Below are 20,978 nucleotides of genomic sequence, written 5' to 3'. Positions count from 1 at the left end.
GTATAGTAACCGCTGCGCACTCGAGGTGCGCCGGTGCGCCCCAGCAGGGATTTAATTGAGTGATGCGGCTTTCTTTCGAGTTCGAACTACGAAAGTTTTTCATTCATAGCAGTGTGTAGTTTCTTGAAGGACATGCCAATGTATTGGAATCAGCCAAAACGTCAAATTAAGCAAGGTCGAATGAACAGGATTGATGTAATCTGACTGTCTCTCGCCAAGGCTTCTCTATCGACACTATTGGTTTCTATACCTCAAAATACGTCATTTATCACAGCGGCCAGATTGCACAGGAATAATGTTTTGGCGGCACAATCTAATGTGTCAACCTAATTTCAAAATTTGCTTAAAACAAAAAGAAATTGTAAAAATCCACAGGTGGACGAGTCGCTAACGCGGCTGCGGTTTTGTGTTTCAAAGCTAAATTTCGTAAACACAAATCTAGATTGCCTGTCCCTTCACTCTTCTCTTGTAACTAAACCGAGTCTATTGATAATTTTTCTGTACTTGGCACTTCTCCAACCTAATGAAGAGGGTGTTGGAAATTCTACTGCGCCAGCTTGGCCTCCTAAAAGGCTGCTTTGATGTTATCGTTTGAAGGATCCATACCAGGGCACACCCACAATAATCTTTGTAATGCCATGCCAAATAAATTTTGATTTGTGACACCCGTATTCAAATAATTGTTTTTTTCCTCTTTAGATTAATTTCATAGTTTGCTTGTTCCTGTGTGCTTAAAAAGCAGAAATTATTTCAATCCGGCGGTAACTGCGGATGGTGCGACGGAGCGCGGCCGCGCGGGCCCCATCTTGAAAGCGATATGCAAAAGGTAGAGAGTCTAAGTGCACTCAGGGTTGTTATCTTCGATTGCGCTTTGTTCTCCCCGCTTAGTTCGCGCAGAAGCGACAGGCAGCACAAAGGTCAATCAATTCTCTTGCCGCTGCTCCTGCCGCTCTGCCTCACGCTAACGTTTTGACAGAGTGTCCGCGGTCATCGAGTGAGATGTGTTCATGTTTACATGTATGCCTGTGAAACAATGCTTATTATTCAGTTAGAACGCGAATATTCGCAAGTTTAGACTGCCGATTAAACTACTAGCCTTACTTCGCATAGCAGTCTAAGACTTTGCTATCGAAATCGATAATTCGTCTGATCGCGTCTTTGTGCATACGGGTCGTCGTTGGTTTTAGAGGATGGACCAGCGTCAAATCGCCGCACGTTTGTTGTTTTAGTTTTGGTCATTTGGTGCTTTCACCGAGTTGTCACTGCCATTATTTTCTCAGCATCGTGCTAGACGCTTTTCGCAGAGCTGAACATTCACGAATGATATTGTCAGTACAGTAGCAACGTGGACTGGTTACAAAAAGATTTCATGTTCGCCGCAACTACAATATTACATTCTCGAGCGAGCAAAAGTGCTACGGACTCATCTCTAAGGTACCGTGAAATATGTGAAAAGAGCGAAGAGATTCTTCCTTTGTTATTGTTTTGCACGACCCCCAACCAAGCTCATCTCTCTTCGTGGCTTACGCATTGCTTTGATACCTGACCCGGTCTTTCTTTAGCTTTATTAGGTGTACTGTTTTCGGATGTTCAACTTCAGTGAGCTGGTCAGGTTCAATAATTTTGTGTCCAATGATTTACATGGTAGCACACTGCATTCGTTTATCGGCCGTGCCATTTAGAGGGGCCAAGACCCTCACTTGTTGAGGTTGAAATACGCATTACATATTAAAAGGCATAGCTGCGACATCAAGGTTGTAAAATTGAGCGAGTTTTATGGCGGGTTGGCCTCTAGTTCGTGGCGATTTTTCTTGGCGTCGTGCCAAAAATTACAAAAAAACACCTTCAGCGACTGGAAAAAAAAACGAAACCAACCTTCGGCGATTGATGTGAAATGTGCATATTTTTTCACGCTACAAGCATACAACATACAGCACAGCATTCATTTCAACAAAGGACAAACATAAAACAATCATTTAAACTACATCTGTGAAGACAAGGCTCTCCTGATAGCAATGCGAAGGACGTAGCGCTATGAGGAAGTGATGAAGGACGTAGGACGTAGCGGACGTGGGAAGTGACGTCACTAGCCTCTGATATCTAAATACGTAGCCTAGTAACTCAGTGCATTGTTGTTGCAGCACTGCTATGGGTGGGAAACGCATAGTTAGGACTGTCGAGGATCATCGCGAATACGAGAAGCGTCAAAGGGAATATAAACAGCAATACGACCAGCGGCGGGGTGCTGCCGCTGGTCGCATTGCCGTGCAATTCCAGAACAGGGGAAGTCCGGCTGTCCACATTCTCCTGTGGCTGAATACCTGGCCCGAGGAGGAATTGCGCAATAAAGCATTGCCCTTAGCGTTGTGGTGGTGGATTTCATCAACTTCACTGGACATCCTGTTTCGCATGGCCGGGATTGCGAGTCAATTTTTAAATCTCGCAGTTGAACCGTAAGAAAGACTGATAGCAGAAACTGGTGACGAAATCAATCGCACACCCAGCTACGGTTCTCTCAGGGCAAGGAAAGGCGTTTTGTGTACTTCAGAAGCGATGGCAGGAGACGCAAACGCGTCACGGTTAATCTAGAGGTGCATTCGAGGTGCATCCCGAGCTGCTTGCGCACCTCGGGATTCTGTGCGAGATACGTTTCGGCAGGCGTGCTCTGTTTTGTGCTGTTTTTGTCCCACGCCTGAGAAATTTGCAGGCCCTATTCAATAGAGACGTCTTTGCCGCGCCATCGGGTGCCAGAGAGGGAGGAGCAAGACGTCCGATGTGGTTACTGATTGTGTTGAAGCAGTCGACACCGCGGTACCCCGCAGTTACCGATGTCACAAAACATGCCAAAATGATCGTCGCTGCCGGTACCAGGTGTTAAAAGGCCGCGATATCAAATTGGTGTTTCCAGTTTAAATTTCTGCTGAAAGCCCATTTCATTAGTATATAACCATATCGGTCCCTCTGCTCTTAGTTAGAATGGTAAAGATATAATACTTGAAGGAGCGTGTCATGGCCCCTGTATTCACATTTCAAGATGGAATGTAGTAAATACTTTAGAGTTTCACAATACTTTATATTATACAGAAAAAAATATCACTACACGTCATTTACCTTTGGTACTCAACTACCTGAAACCCTGCTTAAGCGTAGCAATCATCAATTACAGAATTTGGAATATTGCATTTTAGATAGAAAAAATCAACTTTCTTTTCATTTCCTAGGCGAATATTTCGCCTAGGGCGGCACCCTTAGTACCGAACGCCATTGGCTCGCTTTAACTTTATCTGATATTTGATCTTGTGCTTCGCTAAGCTAGTGTAGTGTGGCTCTGATTCTTGATGGAAAATTATTTTATGTGTTTTATTGCAACTGATTAAGTTGACAACATTTTTACCACAGGAGGGTGTGATCAACAGCAAGCTGAGGATAAAGCCACTACCTGAAAACGAACGGTCATTGCGAGGTCGGATGCTCCACAAGGTATACGAAGTGCACGAGAGACAAGAAGGATCTTTCAGGGAAGGCAAGCAATCTTTCTCTCCTGTTGCTGAGACGTCTAAGAGTTCACGACACCAAATTCAGATATGTGCTCTGCTGGTAGTGGTGTTCAAGGAGCCAGATCATTTCCCATCACTTCTCTGAGCAGACAATTGACTGAGGCAGCAAGGACTGAGAGGGCGTTTATTGGGTATTTCAAACGCGCGTACTAGCTGCACGGTATTTTGGAAAAGAACTGGGGCACTATAAGGCGTGAGTTTCCAAAAGCATTTTCTACAAAAGGAAAAGTCAAATATGCAAGTGACATATCAATATATTTGCATTCCTCTGAGATTATGCACTCTGGAAATTTTTAAAATACGATATCGTTACCGGAAGGTTGACAACTGGCATTGTGTACCTGGGTTTTAGCGAGTGCATACGTCCTGCACTACCTCCAGAATAGGTATTTCGGCATATTTCTGCCTAGAAAGGCTATCACAGAAACGGGAATGTGACTTAGGATGTAAAATCAGCGATTCAAATTATATGAGAAGTGCTGAGTAGGCGATAAAGATCGGACATGACCATGTGAATGGTAAGGACGTATTTTTGGGCTAGTTGGTTCTTCATCATCAAGTAAAAAACAGCGCCAGAATATGCACAGGTCCAAACGACGAGTAACGAGACAGACACAGGGCGCACTAACAACTGAAGGTTTATTCACAAAAAGCGCGGAATACGTATACCGGCTGAACATGAATAAACACAAAAAGGAAACTGTTACTTGCATCACATGGCCAAGCCTACTGCGCGCGAAATGCGGTTCTTGTAAGGAATCTTACATCCTTATCCGAGAGTATGACGGAAGGCATGCTACCACAAGGCTCATCCAGCTTTTTTATTTCCAGGGCTTCAACAACCTCCCTTGTTAGTCTGTCTGCTGATTTGAACGTGATGCTAGTATTCTTCATTAATGCAGCGCAGCCGCAGTCTCTACAATGAATACCTAGATGTCCTGATATTGTCTTTATTGTGTTGTACTTATGTTCTTTCAATCTCTCATTTAGGCACCTTCCTGTTTGGCCTATGTAAGACGCACCGTAATCCAAAGGAATTGAATAGACCACGTTTTTCGCGCAGTGCACAGGCTTATCTCGATGATTCGTGGTACATACAGATGCCTTGCTTCCTTCATTAACCACTCTGCACATTTTTGCGAGCTTTTGCGGTGCGGTAAAAACAACTTTTACTCCCGCCCTTCCCGCTACTTTCTTCAGGTTATGCGAGATAGAATGTATGTAGGGAATGGCGGACATATTCTTCGTGCCTTGATGTGCTCCCGCGTGGTTGGCGTTAGTGCCTTGCTTCTTAAATCTGAGCATGTTTTCTGCAACTTGATGACCTTGTGAAACGTTTCAGTGTCCTGTAATCTGGTAAAGCTGCGTGTAAACATTTAGGTGTGGCGATGAAAATAATATACTTGGTTTCAGGTAGCACTTTTATTATTTTTTGTGTGATGTGTTCACTTCTGCTCAGTTGTTTCTTAGAAAACCAATACTTAAGGTCAGTGGATGATGGTGCTGAGTGCCTTGTTGTTGACGAAATTCTGGCTGTTTTCTTTAACTAGGCAGGCCTAATTATGGCGCTCTCTCTAAGCGCAAGTCAACAAGCTTTTGAAGCTTGCTGCTGACACATCTAGAACGCACTTCATTAAGAATTGATCGGCTCCTTTTTGAAACAATATGGAAAATACACTACGTGGAAGGGAATCTTGAAAGTGCCCAATGTGTTGTACAAAAAAGAATGTATGCTTTATCTAGCATTGGAGCAGAACTAAAACGAACTGGGCGACCCCAAGCGACACATGATACTTTAGAAACTTCTGCGTTTAAAATAATGCAGTGCACACTTACTTAGCTGTTGTTATGGCTGCAGTTTTGGACAATTTTGTGGAGTGAATCTGTCCTACTCGCGGTATAGGGTTATCACTGAATGATATCTGTGAACTCCTTCAGTAACCGGATGGATGAATGTGAACTGCAACAGTTCTCATAAGGCGTATGTGTAAATATCTGTGTTATACGCGTCAAATGCCGGTTCAAATGTCTAAACGAACAGTCAGAAGAGCTGCATTTCATTTACCATTGCTCGTAACAATTTGCGAAAATTCTCTCAAAATTATTTTACTTGTGTTTAACTCGAAAGTTCAAGTCTCGTATTGTAACTTCAGGTCGGATGCTTGGGCGTCTACAAAACGATGACCAGAAGGATAGGCGTCACCGCAAGTCTCAAGAGCGTGAGTGAAACTTTATTTCGTAATCGTGGTAATGGCAGTTGCACCTGCTCAATGACACTGGCCGATTATAAAAGAAGGATGGTGCTTGGGTTACCATCAGAAATCTTTATGTAAGCAGCATTTGCAGGTAAGCAACGCGTAAAGAAATTTAGAAGAGAAAAAGGTAATTATTATTATGTAATTAAGCACGCCGTTAATAACTACGTAAACTACTCAAATTTTGAATTTCATGATATTCGGCTATCCAAGGCTGTGCTTCGTACTAGTGTTGTGAGAAAGGTGATGCAATCGATCTGGCAGATCACGGGATTCTTTATTCATTCGGACTTTTATGTGCCATTATCGGATATTTCATAGCAAATATTGTTTCAGTTGATCTGTCTGCCCTGTTCGCACTATCCTTCAGTTCTGGAAACATTTCATTTGATTTGTTTTTTTTCTCCTTAAAGTTATTATTGGTCTTTTGTTTAGCTCCGCCGCTCTGATCTTGGCCTATTCCCCTATTGTGGGAAGGAAGTGCCATGGTTGAGCGTCATTAGCACCATCTTCATTGTCATTGTGCAGCTAGTTCTCCAGACAGGCTCCACAGCTCTGTGCGAAATCAGGTATCTGCTCTTTTCTCGTCTGTCTCATCCAGAAAAGTATCACCCTATTACAGTTAATGAGGATGCGGGGCAGCCTTTGAACACGGAAATACGAAGCCAGACACTACATGCAAACTGTCGAGGCCCACCCCGCTCAGCTTCCGTGACAGTGTCCGGTGCCCCCTATTAATCTGACCCCGGGATCTGTAACGGTTCAAATACTACGGTATCTAACACGGCGTGTCCTCGTAGGAATGGATGAACACGCGGAAATGGCACGACCGCCACAAGGCTATATAAAGAAATATTTTCTTCGCCGGATGTAGTAAACAAGCGCTTCTGGGAAATCAAGCCACTAATGCAATTAACTGCAGCGCAAAGAATCTCCGCAGAGGTGTTAGGTCGCCCGCTACGTGCAAGCTCCGTGCTGAAAAGAGCTTGTGCGGACGCGCGTAAAGGAATGCAGAGTATTTTACGAGTTACGAGAGGACGCTGTATACTTATGTGGGTGCGTTATATTTTTCACAAATTTATCCGCGAAAGATATTCAAAGCATGAAAGCTGTCGACTGCAATTCTTTCAACTATGGTCCGTTCAATCTGCTCAAATCTGATTCAAATCTGTTCGCTTCAGCTGATATTGCGCTGCCTTACCACCACGGGCCTTTACCCCAGCCTCTGAAAGCATTTTTAATGCGCAGAGAGTCCCGATACTTGGCCATTTCGTAGCACGACATGGCTAGCATCTTGTGATACCAGGATAATATTCGTGCGGCTCCTCACTTTTGCAAGTCGACTAGTGTTGTCTTCAACTCCGCACGTTTGTGCTACCGTTATCCACTTCAAGTAGTGGTAACTTGAGATCGCTGAGAGGCCGATGTCCTGCAGTGGAATAAATATATGATGATGATGATGCTTACCCTATTTTAGGCGCATTGATCAAAATTTTGTCGCTCCCACTTTATAACTGAGAATAATCATAGCTAATAGTTTGTGAAGCACTTAAAGTTAAGATGAAGGACAAACGTGTGCACCCTAAACATGCTACGCGTCGTAAGGCATTTTTGGGAAGTGCAGTTTAGAAAACCACACACACCAAGACCAAGAAGGATTAAAGTAAGAAACAAACGTCCCTATTTGTTCATTGTTAGTTACGCCAGATGTCTCGTCACTTCATGCTGACGTTCCTCGCAGAGACGGCCTGCGGGCGGTTGTACATGCCTTCAATGAGCGTAACTTGATAAGCGGGTTGACTCATCTACGCTAAGTACTTTACTCTGTCTTATTCTAGAACTAAATCGCTTTGATTTTGATGGTCACCTCTATGTTCAGGTCAGCAGCACTTGCATGGGAATGAAAATCGGGACCAAGTAACGCTAATATATTTAGGCCTAACTAGAAAAATAATTCAAAAGTCGCCGACACTCTAAGCCATTTTATTACCAATGCTTAATTCACTATATATTCCTAATTTGGCAACACAGTAAATGAGAGCTTCTTTCTTTCATTGGCCACTGCAATAACGTCTATCATGTCATCAACTTTTAGTATTTCTGCTAACCCTTTAGCATTAACTTTCTTGATGTCACGATCACTATGAGGAACGAAGTAATGATTACTGAACCTTTCAGGAAACCCACTGATCGGCACAAGTCCCTCCGTTTCAAAAGTAGCCGTATGAAGCGCAGCAAAAAGAGCATCCCCTATATACAGGCCATCTCATATAAGAGCATATGCTCCGGTAAGGACGAGCCTGCGCAGAACTGTAAAACCACTCACGGAAAAAAATCACCCTGCGCACATATTTGACAACACATTGAAGCGTGCTGATATCTTAGATCTCAGGCAGCTACTCAGTGGCGATAGATAGACTGTGCCACGCACGCAAAAATATCGGCTTAACACACTAGGCACCAATCCTAAAAGAAGGCCATATTTGAAAAAAAAATCATTATATTGATTCAAAGCTAACAACCAAATAGCGCCTGTCTGTTGTACCTGTCTTCTTTTCGTCCTCGTCTCTTTGAAGAAAAAAACAGCGATCATCTTCGCGCCATACTCATGCCAACGAAAAGTAAACCTTCAGTGCATACAGACTGTCATCCTTTCAAGAAACCACGGTGCAAAATTAGCATTTATATGACAACATACCGAATGGTTGATAGCATTGCATCTCACTGTTGAACAACAATCAGCGGCGACATTAATCGCGGCAGTGCTAATTTAGCGTACTACTTTGTATGCTCACCGTGCAATATACACTACCTTGGTCTGACAGAAACTAGCTTTCGATAGTGTTTTAACAACCACTGGGCGTCCCTAATCTTGCACAGTCCAAGCACATTATTATGCCTCTCCACTATTCTGACAAAATTAAAGCCACATTCCTTCGCTTGCGCTCTAAATCGCGTCGCGAGGAATATGTTTGGGAAACATCGTTACTATACAAATTTAACACTGTTCATTTGGGTATTAACCAAAGTACGGGAACGGTGCCTTACCTTTCGCTGCTGTCGCAATGAACATGTTTGTAATCTTACAATCATAATTGGTTCAGGATTTTATTTTTTGTGCTCTTTCTATTCAAGATTTTCATTCTGTTGCTGATTGTATATACGTTTTATTATAATCACTATACTCATGACACGTGTGCTCATTGTAATTACTAGGACACTTTATCTGACCGCCTTTGCAACCGTGGTTGTTGAATGTAAACATGTCATATCGCTGAAACCATTGTAACTATGATGCTTGTTTTGACAACATGGCATATGTTTCTGTCATTAACGATAACAGAGCCCAAATAAGCTGCCTCCCTTTTAGCACACTGCTTACTCTGATGATGAAGAATAATAAGAATGATTATTGTACTAAAAGGTGTACAAAATGACTGTGACATCATCCGGATCCACAGCCGATATGGCTGGTTGAGGATGCATTGTAAAAAGGCTGAGTAAGTACAACATCAATTAGCGAGTACAATGTTAATATGCAAATTACAGCACCAATGTACAATGTATACATATGAGGAGTAATTTGTGAGTACAATAATGCCACCCCCACGCTATGTAATGTCCGGCAAGACCTTTAGGCTTTAAAAATAAATAAAAAAATAAAGATATGCACGATGAGTGGTAGCTCCCTGACAGAATGGGTCTCTTGAGCGACGGTCAAATATGGGGCAGACATTCACTCAAGCTAGCTATGCTGTACCAAAGTTTTGTGCCAACAAAATGAAGTGTTCGGCGGCCATAAATGTTGTGGACTATTGTCAGATTAAGATATTTTTGTTTCGCCTGTCGAGTGCTTCACCTGAACTTTAGTAAAACTGATGAGCGGTGACGTTCGTGTAAAAGAAGACGTTCTTGTAAAATATTTTGTGTACGAATGTTGCGATTTTATATTGCCTTGATTTTATATTGCCTTAAGAGGTATTTTGCTCAGATTTCTGAAAACATTTCGTGTATAGCGCCTTCGTGGGGGACGATGTCATGGTTCGTACAGCTCTTTTTCCTAGGTAAATTACCACAGAATAATATGAAGCATACATGCAGTCCCATTATTCTATGCATTACGTCAGGGGAGAGTGAATTACGTTGAAACATAATATATGGCGTGTCTGTAAACTGAAATATATTCCAAAATGATATAGCGTGAAGCATCGAGCGCTTAGTTTTTTTTGCGCAGACGATGAATTGGAGTTGCCCAATAGAATGATGCGTCGAGAGTCACGCCGAGGTAAATATATGCATTGAGTTTCTGAATAGCTCTTCCCCCAATGTGCAGTCTAGATGTTTCAAGTACCACTTTTCCGTTAGTGCAAATACAACGTACTTAGTATTCTTTGTATTTTACACTACTTTGTTTCGTGTAAACATTTGAGAAGCTGCTTGTAGTTATTTATGAGCAAGTAATTCCGCTTCTTAATAAGAGTGGTGTGGTGTAAGTAAGCCAGTCGCATTTGCACATACAGCTGCTTGCGAGTGGGTGAAGGAGAGATCATAGGTATTGGGTAGATTGGCCGTGCTAGATCGAAAACTTAGTACCAACCGTTTTTCCCTAGTGTGCGGAATATTTCGTTCCGCTCTCTGTCTCTCTCTCTCTCTCTCTCTATATATATATATATATATATATATATATATATAGCAAGTATTTATATAATTGCAAGAAATTCTGAAATATGGATATTGTTAAAAACGCCTAAACACAGATAGATAAATTAAAGTTTATTTTTACTTTTTTTCGTGTACCTCAACGGCGCGACACACAGCGGAAGGACGGAATATGAATGCTGAATTGTTTATCGTGGAACTTCACGCAATGTCCGACAAAGCGCACCAAGTGAACTTCAAGAAGAATGAAGATTTAATCGCCTATATGGCTGTCATGTCAAATGCAGTAAGTATGGTTATATTGGAAATATGGTTCTCCTTCTATTTCGTTCTTCTTTCAAATAAGAGCGTACGTGGCTAATCACTCATGTGCACGACCGAAAATAAGTTCTAGTTGTACAAAGGCGTCTTTGGAGGTAAGGTATCTTTGGGATCCTAAGTTATCGCTAGCCACGTGGCGGCTGCATCGAGAACCAGTCAATGTAGGTTCAGGCTTCAAGCGAAACAGGTTCTCCTAAAAGCATGCGCTGAAAAGTTGCCCCGCAGTTCTCAAATCATCGTATTACCCTGGTGATCAAGCCCCAAATAGAAGAAAAACATAAACATATGTCCAAAGACTTTTGTTGTGTGCCATTACACGTGTCATCGTGGTGGAAAGACAACAATGTATCATTTCATCGTTTCCCGAAAGAAGCTACTACGCTCATTCAGAAAAGGTGATCGACACTATGCTGGTTTGGTAGAAACACTTCACTTGGGGCGATATCATCCCGTTAAGGGTACCACTGCCTTCTTTAGATATATTTGTAGTAATGCAGGGGCATTTCAAATTGCGGAGTGTAGTTTCGTTTAGACAGGCACTCAGTCAAGCTATATATATATATATATATATATATATATATACTAACCTACGCTTAAGCTTAATTTATTATTGCTAAGCTTGACGCCTGGTACCATAGTACTACTAATGCACTAAGCAGCAGAGTTATTCCGGGCTCATGTTTTTTTCGTCCGGAGGCACGGTAGCAAGGAAGGATAACTAACTCGGAAGGCCTGACATGACTCGTAACAGGTTATTCCTTTAGGCGATAAGTAGCAGTGATAAGAAGCTTCAGTATTGCGCGGCAAGTAGCTGATGCTGTTTTCAATGGCCGCCATGCTGTAAAGCTATTTCAAAGTGTTTCTATTCTATTTCTTCGATTAGCCCTCCATGACTGGTGGACAATTCTGGGCTATGCCCATTTGGTCTTTCTGTCGCGCGACGTCACGAAAACTGCGAGAACTCCCCATCTGATATGACTGTGCACTGACTATGCTTGATAAGGCTGAACAACATAAAAAAGGTTATTTACGATTTATGACTTTTGGACCAATCGTCATTCACTATTGGTCAAAAATTTTCAAGCTGCAACCAGTTTACCTGTCTGTCAAGCGACATCACGAGACCGCGAAAACATACCACGTCAAAGTGACGGGCGCGCACTAAATATGCAATTCTATTCCGAACAAACCATTCTTTTTCGGAATAGCCAGGGGATTCCACGTTCCCACAGCCTTAGCAGATGCATCACTCTTAGTGTTTGCACCCTTTGGGGCGTACCTTGTTCCACAACCACCCGCCATGGTTGCTCAGTGGCTATGGTGTTGGGCTGCTGAGCACAAGGTCGCGGGATCGAACGTGGGCCGCATTTCGATAAGAGTGGAATCTGAAAACACCCGTGTACTTAGATTTAGGTGGACGTTAACGAGCCCCAGGTTGTCGAAGTTATTCAAGTAGTCCCCCAGTACGGCATGCCGCGATCTGAAAGTCAGATCGCGGTTTTGGCCTGTAATACCCGATAATTTTTTTTAGTCCCGAAACCATATTCATCTGCCTTGCTTGCGTTTACTTTCTCGAAAACTCTGCGTTCGCTACTTTATTATCGAGAATGGCATGTTACGCTGATCACGCGCATTTCGTTCGTGGCCTGGAAGTACCGGGCTCACAGCGTTAACGAAAGGAAATACGGGCAAGGTGGATGACGAAAATTATTGTGGGGCAAGGTAAGCCCCAAAGGGTCCAAACATTTAAGAGTGTGGCTTCATGCCTATCCCTTAGGCACTGGCTACTCGAAGCCACCGGGCAGAATGGTTTTATATGAGTATATTAAAAAGCTTTGCCTGGCCGTATGGTGTTGTTGAGCTCTTTCGGCATGCATATTAACACACAGACTTCTTTATCTTTCTTCGGTCACTAGTTTTCACCGGATAACAAAAAACACACGTTATCGCTCGGCGCAGGACACGCCTGCATGTATCAGACATTTCTCGAATGTTATCGATAGTTCTATCCGTTGGCTGTTGTCACCAAACCTTTTGTAATATGACTGTACGCGCGAAGCGATTTGTGTAGTACATTCCGGACGCCACGCGGACACCAGCGATTACACTGGAGCATTCGACGAATCACGTATAAAAGCCAACGCGATGGACTCGCAGATCAGACCTTCGACGACTGCCGACTTTGCTTGCCGCTATTGTTGTGCTTGAGTGTTACTTGTTTTTTTGGGCATATGTCCACCAAATAAAGAGTTAAATTTGTAACTCAGTGTTCACACTGTGTTATTCTTACTGTCACTACAACGTCACAATCCGACATCGCTCTGCCAACTCTTGTTCTCTGAGAAGCAGTTTAGGGAGTAGGACGTTTGTAAGTATCAGTTGCACACCGGCGCGATTTTGCACTATATAACGACAACAAACTAAGAAAAGGGAAGCGGACCAATCGCCTACACCGGCACCACTCTCTTCACCTACAGGGACTCGCTCCTCACTTTCCACGATATCTTGACTCATTATCATCTTTCTCGGGGGGCTTTTCCACTTCCTCACCCTAGACTCACTCGATCGCAGCCGACGGCCTTTAGGATGCTCCAAACGGGGTCTTTCCCTTCGAGAGGCAGGTCTAGTTACTTCTCGCCCAACATCGAACCGCAATGTCCGGACTGCGGAGAGGCGTACTGCTCATTAGCTCATATGTTCTGGCAATGTCCTGCGTTACGCGACACAGAGTTCAACAACGAAGAGGTCTGGGAGGAAGCCCTGAAAAGCGCCAACCTGTCGGTTGAACTTCGGGCTGTCCACAGGGCCTGCGAGAGGGCGGAGGGCCGCGGTCTTCCGGTCCCTGCGTGGGAGCGTCCCGCGACTGCTACCGACTCCCCCTGAAAGGAGGCGTCCAAACGCAGTTCCTCAGGACCTGAATAAAAGTTCTTTGTCTGTCTGTCTGTCTGTCTGTCTGTCTGTCTGTTTGTCTCTTCACCTGGTTGTCTACATTCAGTGAGCTAGACCGAAACAATCTATTTCTGGGTGTTCGTGGCCTCTTGTCAGCCAATTCGATAAGAAAGGCTTATCAAGGTAGGCGATGTTATTTGCTTTAAAAAAAAGTGACCTACTCGAGTAGAGGGTAGTGTTTGACTGGGCTGCGCAAACGCCGCTGAGAGTTTCGGCCCGATGCTTGCGTTGATGGTTCCGTAAACTTGGCGTCAGCGGATTCAAATCAAATCATAATTGAATACATTTAAATTATTCGGCGCTAATTTAACACCTTGAGCTGTCAGTTTATTCGATCGCAAGAAATTTAGGCGCAAGTGCACGCAGCCCTCGCTCGAGGTTTAGAGAATTTGACCTGTACACAGCGCCGCTAGTTTGCTTTCCGAAACAGTGCACGTGGCTAAAATACATTACAACTGGTTTAATTTACTCTAAGTCATGCATTTACACTAATAAAAACGTATTTGCTTTAGATAAGCTATCGCTATACTTCGGAAGCCTGTTGGAAGAAACGCTACTTCAACCGATTGGCTATTATTGACTTCTTACGTTCTCAAGGATTTACTGGGGTTTGCCACTCCCCACGGGCGGAAGGTGTCTGCTATGTTTCCAAGCCTGTTTTGAGCACTGCGTTCGGCGAGCACGAACAAGCGCCAGTCATCGGACGCAGACGAGCTTATCAGACGAATTGGCGAACCAAAAGGAACTGGCAGACCGACTTACAAACGACACTCTAATTTGTTTTTCTTCCAAGAAAAATTGTAAAATTAACTTTACAGCTTTAGGCGCCCTCTATTAGCGCACAATATGTGTATTTAGCTTCTGAAACGACGACATGAGTTACTGCCTTTGTATTGTGGCATTATATGCGATTTACTACAATGTGAGTTGCAGCGCGGAGTTTTCCATGAAGGACTAAGATAGTCAAGTATGTTACCTGTAAAGCCGGAGTAACGCCGCACACAGGTCCTTGCACTTTTTGGTGAGGGCCGGTAGGCTCAGCCGCTTCCTTTCTTGAACATCCGGCTTGCTTGAACGGCTGTTTATTTTTAATAAAACAAGCAGATATGCCTCTCCGAACAAGACGGATGCTTGCACGTATAGTGCCACTATTACCATGCCTCCGTCGCTGAAATCGTTGAGACCGATAAAATTATGTTGATCGGAGCCGTAATCGACAAACTTGAGAGCAGCACCCAGCTAAAGAGCCGCCATGACTTGGCCCTGGATATCGCAGCCATCTTTGTTTATTTCAGCAGTGTGTTTAAGCACAAGTAACAAATTCTGGAGTTGCGAACAGAGCCGTGCAATGTCGGCCATTTTTAGGCGCTGCGCTTGCATATAAATCCGCGGCATTGAAATTGACCGTTTCAACGGAATATTTCTAATCTACATTTAGCGCATATTTATATATTGTGAAATTGCTGCAAATACGAACGCCTCTAAATTCCTGAAACTATGCGGTGTGAAAATTAAAAAAATAGACGTTTTCTTCCAGGTAAACTTAAGATACCTGGACATGAAAAATCCCAGAATAAAGTTCAAGCTGATCGCAGTAACCAGAAGCCTGGTAAGTACCTTTAAGAAAAAAAAAAGAACAAGCTTACAACGTGTGGAGACGAACCGCCAATTGGACCTGGTATGTTTCGGTCTAGCATAAGGAATGTGGCACTGTCACAATCCGCTGACGTTTAGGCTCGTCGTGCAGGGCACCAAGAATTGCATTCGTTAAAATAAAGTTGGTCGTCAGGCTTATCAGGAATCACGGACTAGGGAATGGCTCACGGAATCGCCGAAAGACAGATCACGGCATCGGTGCAGCGTTTCGCTTGGTCAATTCGTAGGAGTGGGAATAACTGAGCGTTGAGAGTGTGGATGGAGCGTCGACTATCGCGGTTGATGCACACCACAAGCGCCACAGTTACGGTGCGCAAAAAAAAAAAGACTCATTGCGCAGTCTTACAAATCATAGTGGCAAGCAGAAAAAAAAATTCAGCAGAACAAATGTCACGATGATGCTCAAGGTTAATGCGATTAGCACTCAAACAATGTAGCGACACACGTCGATCAACGTGCCATTATATACATTGTATAGCGGTCATATTGAGATTTCCATGGCTTGGGGTTGGTTGCCGGTTGCACATATGTGGGGTACGTTTCTTCTAGGTCGAAAGCTGATGAGTCCCTCTTAGATAACATGTCCTTCAGCATGTCCTGAAAACGGCCATGTATACAGTCGTGATTGACGTCACTGGTGGCGCGAAGAGTGTTCCAATTTGTATTGGGAGGTCTTGCGCATACGCTATTCTTTCGCGAACGAGAGCAATGTTTATGGGCTAGATACCAGACAGCAGCAGCACATCGGGCTAATAATCATAGGCGGAAAGTTTTCATTGTTCCGGGGGGGGGGGGGGGGCTGGGCCCGATCAGCTTCCGAAACCTACCCATATATAATATATATATATATATGTATATATATATATATATATATATATATCATAATCATCATCATTTTGTCGGGTTGGTACTCGTGGGCTGTCTCGCGCTGTGTGACAAGAGCTCTGCGTCTGTCTCGGGCGTCGTGCGTCGTCTCACAATATATATATATATATATATATATATATATACCCTCTACTAACAATTTTCTATTTCTAGCTTTATGGCGAAAGCCATTAAATCGACTGTTCAGGCAAATTGTCAAGGTTGTCGTCACCGTGATGTTCCGCATTAAATACAAAAGCCGCATGAGCGGCCCGTACCTTGTGGGTGCGGGAAAAAACACGTCACAGTCAGTCGAAAAGGTTGGGGGCTTGATGGGCATTATTTCCCACGCGCTCGATATTCGGATTAGTTGTAGGTAACGTAATCATACGCGAATGGGAAGGAGAGCACGCGTCTTCTCCTCTAGCCCTGCCGTAGCTGTGAATGACTGTGCGCGGCTGACGCTTATGGGGCCCGCGTGCCTTATCTAATAGTTTGTAATCATTGGGGGGTGCAATTATAAAGGGTGATCAGGGATGGCTGCTAAGTTCATGCGTGCTGTCTTCCTTGCTGGGCTGTCTTTCTGCGCCCCTAGTGTTGCAGAGATAAGAGACACAGGTCATCGCAGATCACTAACACAGGCCGTCAGTAGTGGACATAAAGATAGGCAGATAGTGATGAGGAATCTAATTTTCAGAGTTGCGGTGAATCGCGAGGCTGTACGAACCATTCGCCTCCGCTGCCGGCGTTCATCACAATGCTTGCGTCGTGAAAGCGAGTGCTCGAGGTCATCCAGTGAGTTATTTACAGGTTTACATGGTCCGTGCTTACTATGTCCACTATGTCCACTATGCTTACAATTTTACTTTTAGGTGAATGTTTACTACAATTTATATGGCCACTATAACTCGCGTATAGGCCACACTTTTGTGTCGCGATTTTGACGAGCCTTTCTTGGGACCTGGTCATCTGACCTCATTTTTCTAACTACGAGCATGAAATCCGCCGTAAACCTCCGCGATCGACTCCTCTCGACATCCAGTAGCGACGCGCGAAAGTACGCTGCGCTCGACAATTCGCTGTTGAGCCCGATCAGAATCAGCGCACGGAACGCGATTGCTTCTCGGTTGCATGTCTTTTTTTATATTGGCTGTCAAGTTATGGGTGCGGCCCTTACACGGGTGCGATCCTTGCACGGATTTACAAGGTAAGAATCTTCCTTCGTGTAACTGTCTTCTACTTCACTATCACTAATACTGCTTCGCCTTCCCGGCCAAACTGCACTCTTTTTAATTCTATCAGTACTTTGAGTCTGAGTTTAGGCGCTGCTGCGCATGACTTCTAGACTTCTATTTATTCTGATTTTGAGTGAATCCGGCATGGCATCATTTCGGACACAGAGTGAATTCTATATACAAGGTGTTTCAGCGAACAATTTCCAAAATTTTTAAAGGTGGCCTGTGGCAGACAGTACAATTCTAGTTCATGAGCTCGTCTACTCGAAGATTCGGGCATTACTTGCACAAAAAATTGAAATGCATAATCGACAAATTAACAAAATTAACCAATTAACTTTCTAGCTAATTACCTTATGGCCCATGTTGCAATTTAGAAATTCTAGCCGTGGAGTGCGGATCCACTTTGAACTAAACCTCAGACTGACACCAGTGTCGAGATATTAATTCTCTAACTTTGCGGAGAAATACATTGGCGTGCCAGTCACTTTCTCAACAAAACGTCGTTTTATGCATCAAAGCACAAAAGTATGAAAAGAACAAATTATGGGATTTTACCTGCCAAAACCACGATCTGATTATGAGGCAGGCCTTAGTGGAGGACTCTGGAATAATTTAGACCACCTGGGGTTCTTTAACGTGCACATAAATCAAAGTATACGGGTGTTTTAGCAAATGCAGCCGCCATGGCACGGATTTGATCCCGCGACCTCACGCTTAGCAGTCCAACACCATAGCTACTAAACAACCACGGCAGGTAAGCGCAAGAGTAACTGGAACGCCAATGCATTTCTCCGCAATGTTCGGGAATTAATATCTCGAAACTGGTGCCATCCTGAGAATTAGTTCCTAGTGCATCCGTCTTGCGAATTCCACGGCTAGAATTTGTAAATTTCAACACGGGCCATAAGTTAATATGTAAAAAACCTAATTGGTGAATTTTTTAATTAGTCGATTATGCATTTCAATTTTTTGTGCAAGCGATGTCCACCTCTTCGAGTAGAGCAGCTCATGAACTAGAATTGTGCTATCTGCCACAGGCAAACTTTTAAAATTTTTTGAACGTGTTTGCTGAAACACCCCGTATTTATGGCTTCTGCATGCAAGAGGCGATGTTTCCATCCCTAATGCGTAAATGTTGTAAATAATTAGAAGACCTTTGTTTTCTTTTATTTTATCGCCAGTCGTTAGCATTGCCTACTAGAAAGAGAATCAATATTGAGACACATATCACTCACGTGCTTTTCACACGCCGTTGATAGAAGACTCTGCCGAAGGGGTCACTATAGTCTGCAGGTTTTTTTCAGGGTCAAAAAAGCACGCAAATTAATTTGAAGTGGGGTAGTGAGGTGAACATACATCAACATATTCATTTTCTATGTATAGGCTATCCATTTAGTTGGCTACCTCGTTCTCTTTAAGAAATATAATAAACTTTGTCCTTTGTATATATTTAAATATATTGTGTCTTCCTGAGTGGCAATTTTCTTTAATGTTAAAGTGAGGAAACACGGATGAGGTAGCCGCCGCTGGTGCTTCTAAGGCGCTTGTCCTCCTATTGTCAGGGTTTGCCGAAATAAAGCGAAAGTAAAAATTAGAAGCCGTGCACGTCCGTGCAAACAATGGTGCCGTAAGCTTTTAGCCACAACAAAAGTGAAAATCTGGAGGCGCCGCAAAAGAATCCTCACATTATATGGGTAACAAAACTCTGGTAATGACATTTTAGGGGCGGAGGGGGGGGGGGGGGGGTTGGCTACGGATCTCCGGGGGGGGGGGGGGGGAGGGCTCAGCCCCCCCCGGGGAAATTCCGGAGGGGGCTCGAGCCCCAGAGCCCCCCCCGTAGTCGGCGCCTATGCTAATAATGATAATCAAAGTGAAAAAAAATGATAAAAAAGAGTTAATGCTAATATTTGAGCCAGTTGGTATATATCTGAGAGCGCAAGACTCAAAAGAGACCAAGAACAACAAGACAAATGAAGTGATGCTCTGAACAACTGAAGTGTTTATTTCCGGGGAAAAGCGCACAGAAATTGAAAGCACAAAGATAAATAATCAAACCTCCAGGTAGCACATAAGTGAACGCCAACTAATTTCTCGATGATTAAATCAAACAATGAGAATGCTTAGGCAATACGGCCAAATACGGCCACATGGAAGTTTGAAAAACAAAATGTGTTGGCTTTGTATAAAAAAAATATTTTTTTCCAAATGAAATTATATGGACGTTCGCACCCGTCCTGTCGTATATGTTCTCTGCCGGCGTCTAGTTTGCACCACAATACCTTGAACATTGCATTATCAGAAACAGTCATACTTTTGAGCGACCCGAAGAAAGCGGTGGTGTAATTTCGGAGGATAGAGAATGGACATTTTTCATGTGCACCTATGCTAAGGCACTCGGCTATCTTTTCCAACAGAACGACAGTTTTTCGAAAGTTGGCAAAGGCACAGTTGAGTCGTCGCCGACTTTGGAAGGATTGGCAAAATATTTCAAGAAAGGGAAGTTGCCAGGGAATCCTGACCTGGTATATTTTGTAACTGGGTAAGCAAAACGCACATATTTCTGCCTGTCTTAGCGAAACCGAACCCTAAGGTTAAGGGCTGCCGATTTACAAATTTAATGTTCATACGCTTATATTGTGATGTTAAACTATCTGATAAAATTTAAATCTTCCTACAGCCTCGACATGATCGACTTTGAGCAAGGAAAGATGTCTACAGGAATAACAGGTAAGTCGAAGTGCGTTTAATGTAGAGTATGTTACCGCCCGTTTTATTTTACTCCATGGCAACGTCCTAAAGTGCGCAAGGTGATGAGGGCTTGCCAATAGCGACTATCCATTATTGAGGGTCGCGTCAGCTAGATGTCACGCCACTAACATTTTATTAAGCCCAATGATTCCGCTGTCGCGTAACAAATAAATTGAATATATTTTACCCACTAAAAAAAGGGAGAACTTGGAAATGCTCCTGTGCCGGAAAACACGTTCAGTTACACCCTTTTGACCGCCTGGTTTGCACACTATTAACAGATGGCACTGGCTTCGCGCCCAGCCATTTGTGGCCTCAATGATCGCCATGTCGCCTCCGCGGTGGTTTGATTCCCGGTCGCGACAGGCGCTTACCGATGGAGATGGTATGCAAGAACTGGGCTCTACTTGGACTTAAGTACACGTTAAAATACACGAGAGGGTATAATTATTTAATCCTGAGCGTGAGCACTGCCGCGTTCTTCATAAACTATTGGGCAGTTTGAGGACACTAATCTCCACATCTGTAATCTGCTAAATATGCTGTACGCGTACAAAATTGATTATTAAGACTGTCCTTAGTTTTGTACATCGAGAAAAGCGGCATTCTGATAGGCATCTTTTCACTAAAATATCATCAGCTCGCAAAAATGTGTAACTCGATATTGGCCCTACTATTAAGTAGCTAATTTATTAGCACGTATTTATGGTCCTAGTTTCTTCGCACCACAA

The 20,978-nt window shown here is 43.5% G+C and overlaps 1 protein-coding gene across 1 annotated transcript in view; it reads left to right on the top strand.

The window, feature by feature from the left end:
* LOC119445418 (venom metalloproteinase antarease-like TtrivMP_A) overlaps positions 1-20,978 on the top strand; it is a 429,115-nt gene that overhangs the window by 214,697 nt on the left and 193,440 nt on the right. Inside the window, exons 5-7 of the mRNA XM_049663280.1 lie at positions 5,711-5,776; positions 10,047-10,097; positions 10,630-10,757. Coding sequence (XP_049519237.1) covers positions 5,711-5,776; positions 10,047-10,097; positions 10,630-10,757 — 245 coding nt within the window. The remainder of the gene's footprint in view (positions 1-5,710; positions 5,777-10,046; positions 10,098-10,629; positions 10,758-20,978) is intronic.

The sequence above is a fragment of the Dermacentor silvarum genome, chromosome 3 (assembly GCF_013339745.2).
Source record: "Dermacentor silvarum isolate Dsil-2018 chromosome 3, BIME_Dsil_1.4, whole genome shotgun sequence".
Classification (NCBI taxonomy): Eukaryota; Metazoa; Arthropoda; class Arachnida; order Ixodida; family Ixodidae; genus Dermacentor; species Dermacentor silvarum.
This window is presented reverse-complemented; position numbering and strand designations above follow the sequence as displayed.